We start from the raw sequence: 20,603 nt of genomic DNA, 5'->3' as shown, positions 1-20,603 counted from the left end.
CTGTTTAGGAACAAAGGAAACAAAGTAATAGGAACAAAAATTTCTCTTATTGCATGTGACCGGGAGTTATAACTTCTGAGTAGTTTGAAGTAACTGGAAGTATTTGCTTTCTCTGCTTCATATGGTCCAGATCGAGGAGGAAATTCTATCTTACAAACATATGCGTAAGAATATTTCCAAATATTATACAAGTTTTCAATAAATAATATCAGTCACAGAGGGTACAGAAGATGAGCTGACAAATGGATATACATTTTCTGATTGTTGTAGACAGCATAATTTATAATAATTTATAATTCTAAAGCCTTACAAGTTCAAATATACTTTTTTAGAAAGCCAGAGCAAAGCTGGAAAGCACCAGAACTTGAATTTCTGAAATCCCATAACTAGAAATGAATCATCAGAGAAGAGCACACTGTTCATACAAGGATGGCTTCTGGAGCCTGGATACAAGCAGAACAATAAATTAACTCAGCCTTGGGATGAAAAATTTTCCAGATGCTGGCATGTAAATGAGCATACTAAGCATATATGATTTTACTCACAAACTTCCAGCATACCAATACAGCCAAAACCAGGAGCTAGTAGACCTGGATTACATTTCCCAAACTCAATCTGCAGACATGAATATGTAGCATACATCCATTACTGTGGAATCAGTGTCTGAGCTTTGAGAACTAATTTAAAGTTTAGAGTATATTTGCAGGCTAAAGGCATTTTTCTACAGCACAGTAGAATAATTTTTGATTTTGATTTTGATGAACAGTAGGTTTATCTCCCTTTCATGTCCTTTCCCAGGAATACAGTATGCAAAAGAAATTCACTCAAAATGCCCCCTGTAGGGCATCACTTTTTCTTACACAAGCTGTGTGTTGTACATCTGGTGTTTCAAAATTCTTAATTATTTCAGGTCTAGAAATTTAATAATGACCTGGAAGAGAGGTTGCCCTATGGATATGTTGCATTTAACTCAGGACTGATTATGTATGCACATTCCAGGACTGTGTTTATGCACATGGCTTCATATTTGACTGTTGTAACTTCTTTTGCACTTCTCACCACTTAACCGCACTTTTTCAGAACTTTCTCACAATGAAGAGAAACAAAGCTTATAAACATTTTTTCTGGATAAATGGAAAATATATGGGGCATAAAAGAACATGCATGATTTTATAATAAGATGCACTTCGGTGACAATAGACAGTGACAACACAGAGAAACAGAAAACCAATGACATGCACTGATATGGTATGATTTTTCTTACACTTCTGTAGGTAAGGTGAGAGTGTGTGCAGACATTTGTTTTCCCAGAGCAGAAACATTCCTCACAGCCTTTGGGATTATTTTGCTGCAGATTGAAGAAACCTGGTTTGCAACGATCACAGTTTTCTCCTTCAACATGTTCCTGGAAATGCACATTAGAATATTACTTTGGTAGTTATAGATTAGAACTCAAGATCACCAGCTTTATGCTCTGCAGGAAAGTATAAATGTGGGACTATAAAGACATTTGTAGGAAAGACTATTGTAATTTGTGGATATTAGTAGTAAATCCTCTACACAATAAAAGTTACTATGGCTGCATGTAAATAACAGGGCACAGAATTTGGACATTACAAGATTTTTAATTTTTCTTCTACATGAGTGGACATACCTGATTTCAGGGACTTATCTAATTTATTTCCTTTACACTTAAATGTGTCAGAGGGGGATGAAGTACAGGACACAATGTTGCAGCCTCAAAAACTGTGGTTTGTAGGTATGGCTGATAAAATCTGTGCATGCCCAACTGATGCAAACTACAGGTACATAGTATTAGTTGTACCAATCATTCAGCGTATCAGTTTTTCAGTGGTCTATCATTAATGGCTGAATTCAGGCTAAATCCGAGTATTAAGAGGGCTGCATTTCTTCTTTCCATAACTACATGTGTTTGCCAGCCGTGCAGGCAGCTCTGCAAACTCTTCCCCTGCAGAAAGCCAGGCACTAAACACACCCAAAGAGTTCTAAATTTAGCATTTGGTAATTAAATTTTTCAGGGAAAGCTTATGTTGTGCATTAAGTCCTGCTACCTTACACAATAAATCAATTTCTCCTACAGGTAAAGATAAAGCTAGCTTTTCTGCAAGGAATATGTTGCAAAAGGTTTACACTATGGTGCTGGCTTAGTAATTCAGTATTTTTCCCAAGATAGCCCAGAAAATTCTTTCCCTTTCAAAAATGTTCTATACAGTCTCTTTAATCCTGGAGACAGTGCTCTATAGTATGCACACAGGACCAAATTGTTGGCTGCACATCAGCAGAGAATGAACACATTATAAAAAGCCTGCCCATGCTGTGTAGTCTGTGATTGCTTGAAATACACAGCTCTGAAGTAAGTTAAGTTCACCAAAAGCCATTTGATAGCCTCCTGGTTAGGATCTAGCAAAGATGGAAAAAGCAGGGCAAAGCATGTGGAGGTATGGGGGGAAAGGATAATGTACATGATTAAGAGGAAATAGGAGCAATGAGGGGGAAGGGGGAAGGACAGGTAAAGAAGGAATTAAAATGAAAATGTAAATAGGTTTTCACAACTAATTATACAGTAAAAACAGGTGTAGCAAAATATCTTTGCTCTATCTCTATTGCTGTGCTGTATCTATGCTCCCCTTCAACAACATCATACAGACTCTGTTCAACAAACCAAAAATCTCCTTAATAGATCTCAAGGCTATCAGTCAATTACTTTTAACTTTAACATCTCATTAATTTAAAGAATGATATTTTTACATTTTCAGCAGCAATCTCAGGATTAATCAATGCATATTATTGCCATAGGTATGCTGAAATCACCCAGCTACTCATGCTTCATGTGAAAAATAATGTGGGTAAAAACTGGGAACTCACAGGCACCCAAATGCTCTCACACACAATACTACTAACTAGACTTATGAACGCTGGTCCCAAAAGTTTCAGACATTGCTAAGATGCTTAGTGCGTGCAGAGTGGGAAGGGTAAAATAAAAAAAAAGAGAGCTGAAAAGCAGAAGTATGTGTTTAAATGAAAAGTTGTCCTACTCTGCAGTCACAAGCATGTCATCAGTGAGTAAAACCTGTATAATTCTATTGAGTAGGCAGCAAATTCAGTGGATAATAGACATATAAAACTCAAAGTTGGAAAGATCTAACCTATCCTTCAGCCAATGAAGCAATGTTTCTACAGCCTCATTTATTTCTCAATACTGTGTTCAGTTCAGTTTTAAATTATGCAAAAATGAGACTTTGACCATATACCTTCAGAAAGCTCTCTGAGATAATTAGTGATAAAACAGCATTTACACTTGTCCCTCACCTTTCTGTACTTTGGTTTACTCTGGCTAATGTGGTAAAGATAACAATCCAATGCCTACTTTGTTGCATTTTGCTGCTGACAGTTAGAACTGTTTTTCAGCAGTCAATTTCCTTTACAAGAAAACTATCTTTAGTAAATTTAGAGCTCATCATATGTAATTGAAAGATGTGATTAAAAGAAGGGAAGCATTTTTCCTAAGACTTGCTATTAACCTGTCCAGACATACCACTTCATTCTTCATATGGAGCATAACTAATCTGATGATTTCAGTGTCCCTTTGACCATAATCTGCTTTGATTTGAATTTGAAGATTGCTAGTGAAAATAAATGTGTATGTATCTGTATCCCAGCTATCTTCAAAGGGTATCATTTTTTCTCCCACAAGCACTTAAAAAGGGATTAGAGGAGCAGAAAGGAAACAAAGGATTAACAGCGAGGGAAAAGTGTATATAGAGTGGACTCTCTGGGATAGGAACAGTTAACTCTATTCCATATTTGTGTGTGTTTGTACTAACAGGGCAGTTTGGCATTACACAAATACTGTCATAATAATAAGAATCATTCAGCAGTGGTTATCTTGTATTTGGCATATGACACTTTCATTAAAGCTCCCTTTCAAGAAAGAATATAGCAAAAGCACCCCTTTTCTGATCTTCTAGACTTGATAGCTAAGGAATTAGAACTGTGATATGGATGGATTTTATTTCTGACAGAGAGCATGTGACTGTTACATAAAGCAAGGATAAGGTTAATTCTCTGAGTAGATTTCAGTGCTATTCAGCTGTCACACCAGAGCTTTGTGTGTGTATGCAGCATGAGCTGATAGATTGAAGTATTTTTTGTACATTCTTGTATTTAAGGACATACTGTAAGTAGTTTTAAATCCACATTTGTGACTAATTCTGTTAATTAAATGCTGGAAGGAAACTCCCACAAGTACAACACAGAAAAATTGACCCGCAGTACAGTATACTGTCCTCTGGGCCTATGCATGGTCACTTACTAAACTGTGACTTACAGAGAACCACCATTTCTAAAGCATCTCTGGTAACTAGGTAATTTATAAGAAGTGAATGCATGTGTTTTTAGAAGTGGTTTTTTTCAATATAATATCAATGTATAATTTGCTAGAGGTACATGCAGAGAAAATTATTCTTAAATTTTCCTCCTAGCAATTAAGATAAGGATGGATTATTATTTTTTAAAATATGTTAGAGATTTCTATACAACCATCCCAAGGCAGGAAAGAATGCTCTAAGTTTGGAACTTAGCAAGAAAAGAGGATTATATCCCTAATGACAACTCGTAAAAGACAACTTTTTTGTTTTAATACATCGTAAGTTCACCTCATTTTCTCTCTTGAAGTCATATTACAGGTTAGTTTTAGGGCCCACAATACTTTAAACATATCGTTTCTGAGTAGATAAGGAAGTGAGTTTGAAACAAATTATTCACATGCTTCGTAAGTATCCCTTCATTACAGATTTCTAAGGACTTGTGTCGTGGTTTAACCCCAGCTGGCAACTAAGCACCACGCAGCTGCTCACTCACGCCCTCCCCCCTGCAGTGGGATGGGGGACAGAATCGGGAAAGAAAAAAGTAAAACTTGTGGGTTGAGATAAAGACAGTTTAATAGGACAGAAAAGGAAGGGAAAATACTACTACTACTAATAGTAGAATATACAAAACAAGTGATGCACAATACAATTGCTCACCACCCACTGACCAACGCCCAGCCAATCCCTGAGCCAGGGTGGCCCCTGGCCAACTTCCTCCAGTTTATATACTGGGCATGACACAATATGGTATGGAATACCCCTTTGGTTCGTTTGGGTCAGCTGTCCTTGTGTCCCCTCCTGGTTTCTTGTGCACTCCCAGCCTCTGCTGACAGGGCAGTAGGAGAAGCTGAAAAATCCTTGACCTAGTATAAACACTGCTAGCAACACTTTAGCAACAACTAAAACATTAGTGTGTTATCAACATTATTCTCATACTAAATCCAAAACACAGCACTATACAAGCTACTAAGAAAATTAACTTTATTCCAGCTCAAACCAGGACAACTTGTATGACTGGCAGCAGGCTCCTAGGTACCTATGTTAATTACAGTGAGTACTGTGATGACACAAGACAATCTAAGACTTTATAGGACCAAGAATAAGTGTTCTATGAGAAGTGACTAAACATAGATACTACCACAGATAGGTAGGACAGTGGAATGCTATTGTATGATAGAAACTCATTAACTGCAATCCTTCAATATCATTAGTATCTTCCTATGGCTCAGAAGAATTTGACATCCATACCTTGCAGATGCAGGGACCTACGCAAGGGTCAACATTCACACTGCCTTTCAGTGAGCAGTTGCAGGGCAGGCACTCAGGATATCCTATATAACCCAAGGCACATCTATTGCAGCTCTCTCCTGCATAGCCAGTCTTGCAGTGACAGAAACCAGGCAACATATCTATGGGAAGAGGGAGAAAACATGATACATATTTGATTTATCATTATTATTATCAGATACATGTGTGAGAGTGCTCAAAGCAACACCTTTGGTAGGTGTAACATAAGGGCATTTACTGTGGGTCAGACCATGTGTCTATTTAACTCAGTATCCTGTCTTGAGAAAGGCTAGAATAAAGCATGTAAGAATAGAACAAGCATGTAGTGATTTCAATTCTAAGCTTCCAGAAATCCACGTATTAGAGATCTTCTAAACTGAAACTTATCCCTATTCCTTGCATCTAACAGTCCCTGAAAAACTTCTCTTCCATTAATTCACCTAATCACCTTTGAATGTTTTACTTTCAGAATACATAAAGCTCCCTAGCAGTAAGTTCCACATTTAGCCATGTGTAGTGTGAAAGAATACAGATGTGTGTGTTAAATCTGTATTTACTGCCCTTTAATTCTCATGCCATAGAAAACAGCAAGTAACTATTCCTTACTCACTTTCTCCATGTCATCTGTGATTTCAGTATACCTCTACCATAACCCACATAACATTTTTATTTCATCCACCAAAACCTCATAGGCCTATTTAATATCTCTTTACACAGAAACTGCTTTGTATGGCTGAAAATCTCTATTGTCCTTCCCTGCATTTTTTCCAGTTCTAATAAATTATTTAAGGAGAAGGGAGTGCATAGTGTGGACCTATAAATGGTTTGATGATATTTCAGTTTTGTTTTTTAAACATCAGTAGTATTTCCTAAGGCTCTGTTGACCTTTTTAACTACTGCTGAGCCAGCACTGAGCTGATACATCCAGGGCACAGTGCAAGGTAATTCTAGGAGCTGTTTAACAACTGGTAGTGCCTAATTCAGAAATCACTGTAACACTTTTCTCTGTGTTCTACTTTTCCTTTAATTGCTACAGAAATTCATCAGTTATTTTACTACCCAGCCACTGACTGTCTAGAGATCTTTCTGAACATTCTGCAGTTCTTTCATTTTTCTATGCTGAAAGATTTTGTACTTGCTAACTTTGTCACCTTCCTACTCATCCCTTTTCCAGGTTAAATATGAATATTTTCAACAGTTTGTATTGATCATCACTGTGAAAATGGTCCATTTATTCTTTTAACCAAGTACTAATCCATGAAAGAACATTTCCTCCTTATTCTATTACACTTTTTTTCATGGTCTTTGGTGAAGGATCTTGTCAAAACTTTTTGAAAATCAAAATATAATATTAATCAAATGAGCCTTTGTTCACATGCTCACTGAATCCTTCAAACAGATTCATAAGACACGCTGTCCTCTACAAAAAAACTGATCTTGAGTTCTTCCCATTTTTGCCACAGTTCAGAAATGGTATAAATCATTTATTGTAGTTCTACTGGTTTGCTTGGTACAGAAACCAGACCTTCTGATTTTAGTTTCCTGGAACCCTCTGCCTTTCGTTCACAAATTGGATAAACGGTTTCTATTTCTGTCAACTTAATGTAAGTTTTTAAAGCATTATAAACTATACTTAATGCTTCAAGCAACTCCATTTTTAACTACATCCAGAAGCCATGGATAAATACGATACATGCCTGACGAATTTTTATTCTTCATTTATTAGTTTGTTCTAAACCTGACACTTCTGTTTAAGACAGTTCTTCTGACTTGTCCCCATGAACAAAGACTCTGAAGTGGGAAATTCCCTGAGCACTTCTGTTCACTGATACAAACAATAAATCTAGCTTTTCCGCTGTGTCCTTTTCTTCCTTGATATCTCCAGTTATAACTTCATTACACCTTAATCATATTTAACTCCTACTGAATTTGAATCTCTAGCAGTCCTTTTGATTCTGACTTATCTGAAGAAGTACTTCTTAGCAACATATAAGCATTTAGCATATTATTCCTTAAAATACATGTACGTGTTATTAGGAGTATAACTTTCCAGAATCTGTCACAATTTGTGTCCTTTTCTATTATCCTCAATTGGATATAACTTCTGCTTTTTTCAGGGAGCTTATTTTTTTATTGTTCAAATAGATATTTTTTTTCTAGCTTAATTGTGTTGCTTGAATCATTTTGAAATAGAGGAATGCATCTTCTCTGAATGTCTAATGTGCAGTCTATAAACTCTATGCTTGCCATTAGCAATCTTGGATTGTTCATTTTGATTTTCTTTTTAAAAGGTTTCCTTGTTTTGATTAAGTTGTTTTTTAGGGAGGCCTTCTCATTCCTACAAGAATGCTGAATTTGACGGCCCTTCAAGAGGAGAGTTTTAAACCAGTTCCACATGCATAAATCCAGAGGTGCTTCTCTTTTTAGGGTTTCTCTAACTAGCTGTTTGAAGAAGCAGTCACCTACAGGAGTTTTAAATGATATTATCTGTTAATCTATACAGAGATGAAATTCAATCTGTCTTCTCTAACCTTGCAGCCTCTTTGATCTCCTGTAGCACATCATATTGACTGTCACTTTCTTGATCTGTCCTAATTATATACGGAACTTCAGTGCATGAAATTTCTGTGTTACTTACTATCATGCAACCATGTGCTCCATGGGTTTTGATGCCTGTGGCACAGCTGATTCTCAAATTTCTGAGTTACCCTCCTCTCAACTAGCCACCAGCAAGGCCCCACAGCACAGCAGGCCTCAGGCTCTTTTGTAATCTGGGTCAATGTATCCTAGCCTGACAATCTTGTCTTACGAGAGAAACTTCTGTTCCTTGCAGATGAAAATACCCTGCTGTACACCAGGGTTCAGCAGTAAAAGACACAGGCAAGTCTAACTCTTTAGAAGTGAGCCAATCTTACTTGAAAGTTTCAAGAACACATTCTCAGGTTCTCAAGTCTCAGCAAACTCAAATTCAATTAAATGTCTCAGTATGGAACAACTCCCAAATACTCATTTAAATCTATAGTCTCTCCTCCACTGCCCAGTCAGTCCACTTTTTCAGTTCCCTTCTCCTGCTCTTTCCTTTCTCTGCAGTTAAGGAAGAGAGACCAGGATTGGAAACTCCACTGTCACCAGCCTGGCAATCCCCTTTCTTATGCAGTATACACAGTAGTGGATAACCTTCAGCCCACCGTCTATCAAGAGTCCTCATGCTCCACAACAGAGAGAGGAAGGTGTAGGGACTACTAACTGTCATATATTCTTCCAGCTCCTACGCTTGTTGATATGGTTAGTCTGTATATTTTATTTGGCTCAATGCCTTCTTTCATTTACAGCACTTGCAAGATCTAGGGTCTCATTGTATTACACAGTATGTAAATTCCTGTCAGTGTCCCACTGGTTATCTTTGACCGGGCTTCTGTAGTGCATATGTAGTGCATATTAAGTCAACAGCCTAATTAATTACATTTTGATTTAGGGCAGATGTTACAGGTCTGTCTTTTGTTGTTGTTGTAATGAACTAACATTTCAGCAGAAGCACATCTTTTGCTTTTGGTCTGTTACTTCATAGGCCTTGCTTGAATTGAGGCCTTGTTTGATGATTTGTGGAAGCTGTTATTCCCTGTTTTGTACCTGAATATTATCAGTTTCTGTCCTATCTTTGAGTGTACAGAGGCTTTGAAAGTTCATCCTAGAGGATGAGTCATCTCGAGAGATGAGTTTTATCCGTCAGTTTTCTCCCAACCTACCAGTCTTTCAAAATTGCATAAAAATAAATGCATGCAAAAGCATGCACCAGACCCTTGAAAAAACCTGCAATCCCAGGACTGGCTTCTGCCATTTTCACTCCTGTTGAACAGTATATAAATTCCCAAAATTATTTCATGGAAGCCAGTGGACTGCTTGCTGAGCAAAGTATTATGAAGCCTGAATCAAGATCAAGATGTCTGGACCTTATTTATCCTATAATTTCTGAGAAAGCTTTTCAACAAAAATAAACATCTGACATTGGGATTATATTGCACATAAAAAGGCAATAGGGAAAAAACTTCATGGCATGATAGCATGCAGTGAAGACTGAGTCACAAAACTCAGCCAGTTTCCCAAACCTCACAGCTCTTGCAGGTGCTTAAAAGCCAAGTAAAATAGCTATTTGTTAAAATCTAGCCACTACAGCTTGAAACAAGAGTACTGACTCAACTAAGAAAGCCTAATTACTGGAGTACAGAATAGTTCTAATGTATAGGTTCCACCTTTGCTTCTGTATGGACAATTGCAAGTGATCACAACATCAGTGATGATCAAGTTTACCTATTATTAGGATGGATTGGACATAGGTGGACAAGTTCAATTTTAAAATTATTGCCTTTCAATTATGAAACCTAGAGACATTTTCATCAGTTTATTTTATCAATGCCACAGTTTGCAAATATACTATGATTTATTGTAAGTTTCTGGCTCTATCTTTTCTATATTGCTCATGAACATATTACATAAGGTTGCTATGAAAGAATATTTGAAAAGCATTCTTGAAGATTCAAAACTAAAAATATACTATACAAGTTATAATAATAATATTTCATTTCAGAATGCTGAGCGAAACATGTGAGGACAAAGTTATACTAGGCTGATCAAAATGGAAACTATACATACTTAATATACAAAAATACTACTTCTTCTCCCGAAACAATTCCTGGTCAATTATAAAGCCATTCCTTCATACCCTTCTCTTATCTACCGAAACCTTATGATGACTACAGGATGCAGTCTTTTAAATCCTCTTGTTCCATTTCATCAATGTACCAGTTATTATGGTATTTGCCACAATTTTCCATTTTAATTGTTGCTTACCTACAGTATTCAAGCACACAGAGAATGTACAGCCTCCAGGTTTATTTTTCTTGAGAACTGTTCACAGTGACTTTATATCCCCAGTGATTTTCCTTATTAACATATTTCCATTTTAGTTTAATCTTTTTAATCCTCCTAACTCATTTGCTTACCACACATTTAAGAATCATATTCCCATCATACACCAAGGAAACAATTTATCCTTAAACAACCAGCCAGCAAACTCGGAGATGTATTTCAACCTACCCAGTGTGTATTAATTCTGGTTCACAGGTGAATAGATAGATTTCTTCAGACAGATCATGCTTTCCAGCCTTTCCTTTATGAAGGCTCCCCAGTGCTTCACACCCAGCTATTGCCCAGGGTGAGCAGTGTACAGTAAAAAGAATTTTATCAGGGTATTGAATATAAATTTGAGGAAAAAAAAAAAAGGCTAAAAGTGATCTTCTTTCAGTATAGTTTTATGCTAAAACTTCTATCCAGACCTGTTCTTGAGTCTAACACAAACTCCTTCATTACCACAAAAATCTTTCCTTAAAAGAAATATTAAAAAGGCTTTTTCTTTCAACTAGCATTATTGTGTCTTTTCTGTTGAGTAAGATGTTACAGTCACAGATCTGGCTCACTGGTCCAAACACTATAATCAAATGCAGGGTGCAAGAAGTAAACAGCTTTCCTAATGTGTTGGAACCTTATTTTGTACAACGAGAAGTAAAGCAAAGCAAATAAACAGAAAGAACAAGAGGCAAAGAACAGAAGAGCAGGACCGTTGTAGGCAGAATGGTTACAAAGCCTGGTTATGTGTAGAGCTGACTTATTTTTGTTCTTGTGGTCTTAACATAGGTAAATAAAATAAGCTAAATATCAGAATTGTCCTCTGGCCACTGACTAGACAGTGCAAACTGTCCCCACTTCTCACTGGACTCCCAAGACTGGGCAGGAAACAGACAACTGGTTTCAGGAGCAAATGCACTGATTACTTTGGGGAGGGAATTCCGTATATGATGGCTGTTACCTAAACAACAATTGTTGCGCTTGTCGTATATGAGAAGAAGTAGTTTAAACACACAGAATAACCTCTACAGTAAGTAATTTGGAAATAGGAGACATCAATGAGTTTAAGGAAAGGAAAGGAAAAAAGTTACTTCATGTGTTACAAACAGCAGATTCAAGAGAGATTAAGAATACTCCAATGTGCTCAAAAGCAATACACCTCTAAGCAATTGCAGCCAAATGAGTTAAGTTTCAGGAAGATCAGGAGAAGCTGGTTACAGTCAAGTCAGAAAATGATGAGAGCTGTAATTCTGTGAAGGGAACAAAAGAACTCTCTGGTTCTCGGGAGTGGAGGAACTGCTGAGATATGAAACTTGTTTGAATGCCTGGGGCTAGATGAGCAGGACTGGCCGCTTGCCAATAAAATTAAAGGAGGCAAAACTGAGAGAGATAATGCAATTTTGAATATGTTATCTTCAAGATGGTGGCATGACACATTTCTTGATTAGAAAGACAAGGTTAATAACCTTCAGATTAGATGGATGGCGACAACAGAGAAAAAGTAAGAAAGGAAAGGAGGGGTCCAAACAGGAGCTTTATTCTCTTCCTAGAGAGGTCCAGAAAAGAGGCAAGAGAAGAATTTACCAAAAGAAAGATCAGAGGATTAAAAAGGCAGAAGGAGATACAGGAAGCGAGGTGTTAAAGCACTGTACCACCCAGTCAGATTCAGAAAGTGTGAGCAGATTTAGAAAGCAACTATGAGATAGTTTAGATCTGTTGAATGCTCACAGGCAAGAATAAGACATTATGAGAGCTCCTAATGACACTACTACTGACAACCAAACACGATGGAAAAATGCCTTTCTTTTTGCTTCCCTCTTCCCATGACAGAAGAGGTGACAGCCTATTAATACTGCCTTTCAGCTGCCAGGCCGCTGGAGAATGACCCACACCAGTGGCCAGCACGGAAGGTGTGAAAAGAAAGACCGCAGCAGTGACAGACAGGCACCGAGAGACCAAGCAGCTGCTTAACACGCAAGTGGGACATTGCATTTCTTTGAATTAATCATTCTTCCACCTCAAAATCATAGTCTCGGTATTTTATAAAAGCACTGAATGTCAGTAGTGGCAAATGTTTGAATAAAAGTTGTCCTGTTTAACAGTAGGAGAGGTTTCTTTGTTGTATTAAGTCTGTCATCAGTGACCTGTACACTCTCACCCACAGGTTTGGTGCAGGCATCGCACAGTCTTGCTGTGCTTTTTCCAGCTTTTGGATTCATCCTCAATTCTTCTTCTACTGTCTCCCCTATCAATCCACGTGATATGCTGTACCAGGTGTCCATGCTCAGGCGCTGGCGGCTGGGGGGGCTGCAGGGCGGCCTCTGTGAGAAGAGGACGGGGCTGCCCCGGGCCGGTTCCAGCCGGCTCCAGCGGACCCACGGCAGGGCACAGCTGAGCCCCACAGCCAGACGGGTCAGAGAAGGTCAGAGGAGAAGGAGGGGAGGAGGTGCTCCAGGCGCCAGAGCAGAGATTCCCCTCCAGTGCTTGGAGGAGACCCTGGTGGAGCAGATATCCACGCTGTGCACCATGGAGGAGCCCACGAAGGAACAGGTGGGTATTTCCTGAAAGAGCACCCATGGTGGAGCAGATTTTTTTCCTAAAGGATGGCAGCCAGTGGGAAGGACCCACGCTGGAGCAGGGGAAAGTATGAGGAGAAAGGAGTGTCAGAGAGGAACTGTTATGACCACAACGCCCATTCCTCATCCCCCTGTACCACTTGTGGTAGGGGGGCAGGAGGTAGAGGAGTAGGGAATGAAGGCACCTGGGGGAAAAAAAGGAAGGGGGGGAAGGTGTTTTTTTAATTTTTGTCTTTGTTTATCATTACCTTAATCTATTTAAATTGGCAATAAGTTAAATTAATTTCCCCCAAGTCAAGTCTGTTTTGCCCATGATGGTAACTGGTAAGCAATCTCCTGGTCTTTAACTTGACCCGTGAGCTGCTTTGTCTTATTTTCTCCCCCTGTCCTGCTGAGAAGGGCAGTGAAAGAGCAGCTGGGTAGGCAGTTGCAGCTGGCCAAGATCAACCCACCATATATATCACTGTGACAGTAATCAGTATCATTTTATTGAACCTATGTAATCAGTACATGGTTGTTACAGTACATTTTACACCACTGGGCCCTATATTTGCAGCTTTGCTATGCTGCTTTTATGTTCCATTGATCTCTATTTCAAAAAAGATTGCTACAACATCTCTTGTCAATAGATTGTAATTAGCCCAATTAAAACTTCTCTTAAGAACTGACCTTGAGTTTTGTTGTTATCTTCCCGCAGAATTTTCAGAATTTTGTCAACAAAAGAAACAGAAAAATATGGCAATCCATTGTTTCCAAAGCACAAAGAAGCACTTCATTCTCTATTTGAAGACAGCTTTTATAGGGCTATGGTAAACAGCTTGCAGCCCTACATTAATAATATAGATGGCACATAAATATGACACCTTTCAAATGGATTTTTTTCTAGATTTCAAATGGAAATATGCTTAGAGAGGAAAAGAGATTAAAACATTACAGTTGTACTAGTTTAAATCTCCCCTGTAAAAGAAAAAAGCTCTTTAAAGCCAAAAGTCTCCAATATATTCCATGGGGAATACTCTTTCAAACATATCCAAGTTTGCAAGCCATGAATCTGAAAGAAGCCGCAGCAAATTTGGGAATATAAAATCGCAGTTTCCAAAGAAAAGTATCATAAGAATGAAGGTGGATTATTTTTTGCATGAATAAACTTAAAAAAAAAGTGATTTATTTTTTTTTTTTAAGAGATATCACAAATGTGTTTCAGCTTTTCTTTGACCATTGCTGGACTTAACCTTTAACATCACTATCTTTTAGGGATCTTACCTCCTTCTGCATGTTTCTCGTCTTTGACACAGGTATCATGTAAAGACCCATTTGGATCACAGGAACATGGCTGGCATGGATCTGGGCTATCTGGCAATACCTATAAAAACAAAGAAATTACAAAAAAAAATCTTACCTTTAATAATTGGAAACTTTTATTTGCTTCTTAAGCAAAAAGTAGGAGAGAACGACTTCTGTGTAGGTAGCTTGCACTTTACCAAAAATGAGATAGTTGCCAAACTTAGCCCAGTCTAGGCATTAAAGTTACCTTTTGGATTTTTATTTAGAAACTTGTAAGTGATTTAGATACAAACATGTTTTCAACTAAAAAAACAGGAATAGAGATAATAGCCAAACCTTGTATAATTAAAATAAATTAATCTAATTAAGTAGATTTTAAGCATTCACTACCTAAAGTAATATTAACAAATAGTCCAGTTGTTCTGGGCAACACGACTCAAAAAACTAACTGAAGTTAGTTAGTCAGTAACTGAACAAAAAAGTTAAGTGAAGAAAAGTGAACATTAGATAAGGGAACAATTTCCTTTTGTTCTTGAAAAGGTTACCTCAACCAAACTTAAACCTTAGTCTAATATCATACTGGTCATATAAAGTAGAAGTTCTCCATGAACTAGGTATATGCACATACTATAGGTACACTATACACACATATATATAAAATCCTTATTACCTGGATGATAACCTGATTCAGAGGAAAAGATCAAGCACCCTCCTGTTGAAGAGATCAGTATTCCTTTTCTCAAGCTCTAAGGCTAAAGCCAGTGTATCAGGGAGAATGTAATTATTGTTATTTGGTGATGTTTTCTATGCTTGAGGATTGAAAACCAATCAGACTAAAGGCCAAGATTTACTCAACTGAAACTATACAGACCAAATATCAGGAATTTAAGCACACATTAATAGTGCAGCTGTCTAAAGCACAGCCACAGTCCATACTGGCAATACAACCTAATATAAGATTCATCTTCTGCCAGCTTCAACTTAGATGAAAACACAGCGTTATACGATTAAACACAAAAACCAATTCCTGCTGCATGGAAAATGAAAGGCGTTCATGAGATACTATAGAATTTCAGTGGTTATTAATTCTACATAACATTTAAAAAATAAAAATTACAGACTCTCCAATATCAAATATAGTAATATTTCTTTGATCTTTGATAACAAATCTTGGAATTCATTACTGAGGCAAAAATTCTGTTTACAGGACCACATCCTCCTTTAAATTAAATTGAAATACTAGCTGGAGGCCCTGACCTCAAGTGCATTCCTTCATATCAACACAATTCACTTTCATATTTCTGTGAATGTTAACTTTACAGATTTCCAGCTGTGAAAAGCAACTGCTACACTGTCAGAATTAGAAGTTAACCTTCATAAAATGGCAGTCCAAACTGTGTCATCTCTTTTTAATAACTTAACTCCCCATGCTGAAGTGATGGTTTGAACACCGAGCTTTACCATGAAGTAACAACAGAACACATGTTTACCCCTTTAGGTCTGAAGTAACCGTCAACACAGGTCTCACAGTTTATGCCACCGGTGTGGCTTGTACAATTCACACACACTCCGCCCCCAATGTATTCTCCATGGACATTCAAACTCTGATTTCTGTCTGCAACATCCTCATCATAGTAACACTCCTCAGTCTTCCCATGACAGTTGCATGCTAAAAGAGAAGGAAATGTTTTAGCAAACACTTTCTGGCTGGAGATGCCACGCTGTAACTAAGGTATTAAAAAGTGTCGTTAACATTTTGTCATTGGTGCTGTGTACATTGTAACCAACAGCACATTCAAGTATTAATTTACCACTTCAGCTGTGAACAGTAATGTGGTCCCATCACAAATGCAGCCTGGAATTCTGCATATTGTATTTTTTTCTCGATGTTTTGTCTGGGGAAGTATGGAATTTGACAGATATAGCCTAATTATGTTCTTCCTTTTCTATTTTAGGGTCTTTTTTCTGTTTAAATTGAAAGTCCAGAAACCTTTTGGTGGTTGCACACACATATGGTTCATGAAAGAGTCAGCTAATTTAAAATACAAGAGGAATTATAAGGAAAGCAGCAGAATAGTACAAGTAAATTAAAATAATTTCCATGAAAGCTGAAAGACATCCTAAAACCACTTGATTTGCACATATGTATATAAGAACTGGGTCAGAAGAAAGAGATTCCCAACCTTAAAACTTCTTTAGAAGTTCAAATTTGAACTCTGAGGCTTCAGGTCCACATGCAGGAGAGCTAATCTAATAATCTGTTGCTGTGAAAATGAGGTAGCTCTCTCTCTCCCTTCCTGTATGGTATTAAAACATTCACTTCCACTTTAAGAGAAATTCAAAGCTCATCAACATTGTAGGGAGTCATTCTCCTCACATCTGAACCAGATCTCAGGGAACTGTTTCCACTATGAAAGTACAACAATTCACTGAGGGTTGAACAGGGCATAAGAAGTGTCTCTTAAAAATTAAATGTACCCTGATTTCATTCCAGAATGCATTCCCAGTGCAGATACAGTCCCTACTGAAACAAACACCTCTGTGATCAAAGTTTACAGGACACAAATAAGCAATCACTGCTTTTAATATGGGGATATCTGTTTCTTTTTATTTATTTTTAACCACTCATGTTAAAACTATGGCTGCAATCCTAAAACTGAATAAAAACTTACATGTAATGGAGCACTAGATGTTATTATGTTCAGAAATATAAGTGGTATGTGACCTTTGGAGGTAAGATGTTAAAGTTCAATTATAACTATGCTTACTATAGTAAATCTGAAAATGGAATTCCCACCCTGTGGGAAGATGATATTTCAAGGTATGTTTTCATTCTATGTTGGAAAACTAGATACATTGATTTTTCCACTAAAAAAATCAGAAACTCAAACTGCATTTTGATCATGTAAAAATATTTTGTTTCAGCAAGGCTGAACATTATAATATACAAAAGTGTCATTTATACAAAAATCATGCTGTTAAAGTTTAATATAATGTAAAATCTCTAAAAAAGATTTTTTTACTTATCAGGATACAGTCTTGTTATTTTATCAACACAAACCCACCACAATTATAAAAATTAAACAAGTCAAAATGATTTTTTTTATACAGTATTCCACCAATATCAGCATGTTACACTAAAATATTCTGAGTTCAATAAAACCACTGACCTACATGTAATTGTTCTGCTAACTTTTCTGAGGCAGCCTAAGTGAACAACAACTGATTCATAAATAAATGTGGTTAGAAATAAATTTAATTGCAAAATCATGTAGGATCTCATTTCAGTTTTCACTAGCAATTGCAATAAACCTCTTCTGTACTGCTTTCAACTTACGTTCACATTCATGCTTAACCAGGAAAGTGCCAGCATGCCAAGGCTTTTGATTGAAACCAGGACAACACCGATCACATGTCTCTCCACATGTGTTGTGCTCACACTGACAGACAGATTTCTAATTTAAAAGAAAAACAAATATTTACACAACGTGATGATTTGAAGACTCTGTCCATGTACATAATCTGCATTCCAGTTCAAATTATGAAAACATTAAGAATGGCTATACTCTGTAATTCCTGTGTTTATTAATTTTTGTTCATTTATGTGCCCTGCATTCATCAAGTGAGAGACAAAAGAGTGTGTTTAACTTCTATAGCTCTATTTTAAGAAAACAGCCACAAGGCAAAGGAAGATAGTTGGTCAGAGAGTCTAAGGAGAATCTAAGAACCTAGGAGAATATAATTCCAACTGGCTGAAGAAAGGAGGATGGGAGAATGAAACACATTATAGGAAAACTGATCTGATATAGCTAGCTTACACTAGAAGGAGTGAGCCATTCCCCACCCTTCACTTAGATGCACCAATCCTGCAGCTACAGAGCGAAATCAATTCTGTTGGCTGATCCAATAAAAACTGCCTTTAATTTAACTTTAGCATTATTTTTCTACTGGATGAGTCAGCTCATCATGTAAACTTCTAACTACCTAACTAATTCTATGTGAGAGATAGCAGGAGTTTTTAAACTAATAAGAGATGAGAGCAGGACCAGCCTTTCAGTCACTTTTCGGTTCCTTAGCAGACCACCTTAGTGTCAGCTTAGACCTAGCATGAAAATATTGCTGTAGGGAACACCCAAACTCTCTGAGCCACAGAAGCAGCTTGGCAAAGATAAAAGAAACTGTAGTTTAGAGAAATGAGGAGCAAAAACTGCCTCCCCAATAGTTATTCAGTGGAGGGGATTCTTTGTGGTCCTTGTGAAGCCACTCAAGGTCAAAGCAGCAAGCTAACCTGGAGAAATTCTGTGGCTCACAGGACAAAGCATAAATCTTGCAAACCAAGGTTAAATTAAGGAATGCTTCAGAAAAGCAAGGCATTAAATTCAAGCAAGTTTATTCTTTGTAATGCTAGGGCAAAGATCCATTGTGCTAACAACTACAGTCATGGCCAAAGCCCACCTATTTTGGTATGACTCAGTCTAAAGAGTATCCCTGGACAGTAAACCAAATACTCCAAATCTCTTCTGGCTTGAGTGGTTCCCTTATGCTATTTTTTATACTGGCCAGACAACAAATACGTATTTGTCATCTTGCAAAACAAGGCACCACACTTGTCAAAATGCCTTTATTTTATCTAGTAGCCAAACCATCTGAACTGAAGTTTGTATTAATCATTACTTTCTGAGGTAGGCCCAATTCTAACAGATGGCACTGCAACAATGCTGCAGTTTGATAACTAAGGCCATCTGAAACAATAGTTCAACACTTGCTATACACATCATTACAGAAAAGTCTTAGAAGGATTAAACCAAGGAGTTTGTAAAATTTTTACAAGGAACCATGGAAACTGCTTAGATCTGTAAATGCATTCTCTATAAGAGTTCTTCCAGTTTTGTTTTTTTTAATCAGTTCCTACACAATGGCTTGATGTCATACACAAACAAGATCTTCTGTTAAATCCTACAAAGCTCCTACTTAAGTGAATAGTATATGAAGAGATCCCACATTGTGGCACATTATTAATACTAGTAGATAGGAAATTCTGTATTAGTGATAATGTGTGCATAGATCTGGACCATCAGTAACAATGATGTTGGATCACTGATGTTGGATCATCATTGCAATGATGATGGATCTTATATTTCTATATTTCAATTATATTGCTTATGCGTTTATTAATGGCACCAAAAGAAAGCTACAAGTTGGAAGACATTATAAACAGCGCATGATTTTCTAGACTAGCTTGACCGATCACTCAATTAATATTTCCTGCATAGTAAACACGCCACTCTAGAGCCATCATTTGTTTACGAGTATCAATGAAATATTTGACAGTCATTTAGGAAACACCTTGATTAATATCAAAAAGGAATAGAAAGACTGACTTTTAGTGCTTATCTCTACAGCTACATAACATAACCCAAATTTCTGTTGTTCCTAGGAAACTTTCAGTATGGACTGAGTTATCTGAAACCTATTCTTTTATTTCAGAGAAAGCCTCCGCTGACATTGTAAGAATGTTTATTATTCTGGTTGCCAGCACCATTTCATCCTGGCACTGCTTCTGACTGTTCTTCTAGGTTAAGAACAGACATAAATTCACAGAACTCTGAGGAATATCAAGATTTTTTTTCTCATGTTCCATCCTACAAATAAAGCACATTAAAAATAAAAAAAAAAAAAAATACATACATTGGTTGCTGGATCCAGTGGACAAGCCTTTGCATGGCCTGAACATATACACATGCCTCCAACAGAGATATCTTTTATAGAATAGTAATACTGTAAGACAAAACAGAAAATGAATTGCTAAGTGGATTGTAAAATGCAGGTGCCAAACTGCAGAATTCATTTCTGGTGACAAAACTGTCAGGTCCTGTTTTACTTCTTTTTTGATCCATTACAAATATAGCAGACAATATAATCCAAGCTGCATCTTGATCAACAGATTCAAGTTTACTGAAAGAATGGGTATACATTGGCTCAGTTCCATTTGTTTGAAGACACAAGAGCCATGTCAATTTATACACAGCATACACCAAACACAAGAATAGGAAAAGGCTATATGCACACTGGATAGTGAAAAGCCAAATGCTACAGAACTTTTTCCCTTCAGGAAACATGAAAAAGGCATGATGATGGAGAGAAGAGAAAGTCTAGAAGAAAAACT

General features: G+C 37.2%; 1 protein-coding gene across 9 annotated transcripts in view; it reads right to left on the bottom strand.

The window, feature by feature from the left end:
- LAMA2 (laminin subunit alpha 2) overlaps positions 1 to 20,603 on the bottom strand; it is a 375,334-nt gene that overhangs the window by 208,527 nt on the left and 146,204 nt on the right. For all 9 annotated transcript variants that reach the window (XM_075035675.1, XM_075035668.1, XM_075035670.1 and 6 more), the window contains 6 exons: positions 20,126 to 20,215; positions 17,775 to 17,892; positions 15,928 to 16,106; positions 14,417 to 14,516; positions 5,637 to 5,797; positions 1,265 to 1,405 (listed from right to left, as the gene is read on the bottom strand). In XM_075035675.1, the coding sequence (XP_074891776.1) occupies positions 1,265 to 1,405; positions 5,637 to 5,797; positions 14,417 to 14,516; positions 15,928 to 16,106; positions 17,775 to 17,892; positions 20,126 to 20,215 (789 nt within the window). The remainder of the gene's footprint in view (positions 1 to 1,264; positions 1,406 to 5,636; positions 5,798 to 14,416; positions 14,517 to 15,927; positions 16,107 to 17,774; positions 17,893 to 20,125; positions 20,216 to 20,603) is intronic.

Source organism: Buteo buteo, chromosome 9 (genome assembly GCF_964188355.1).
Source record: "Buteo buteo chromosome 9, bButBut1.hap1.1, whole genome shotgun sequence".
In the NCBI taxonomy this organism is placed as follows: domain Eukaryota; kingdom Metazoa; phylum Chordata; class Aves; order Accipitriformes; family Accipitridae; genus Buteo; species Buteo buteo.
Note: the sequence above shows the minus strand (reverse complement) of the source record. Positions and strands in the feature narration are given on the sequence as shown.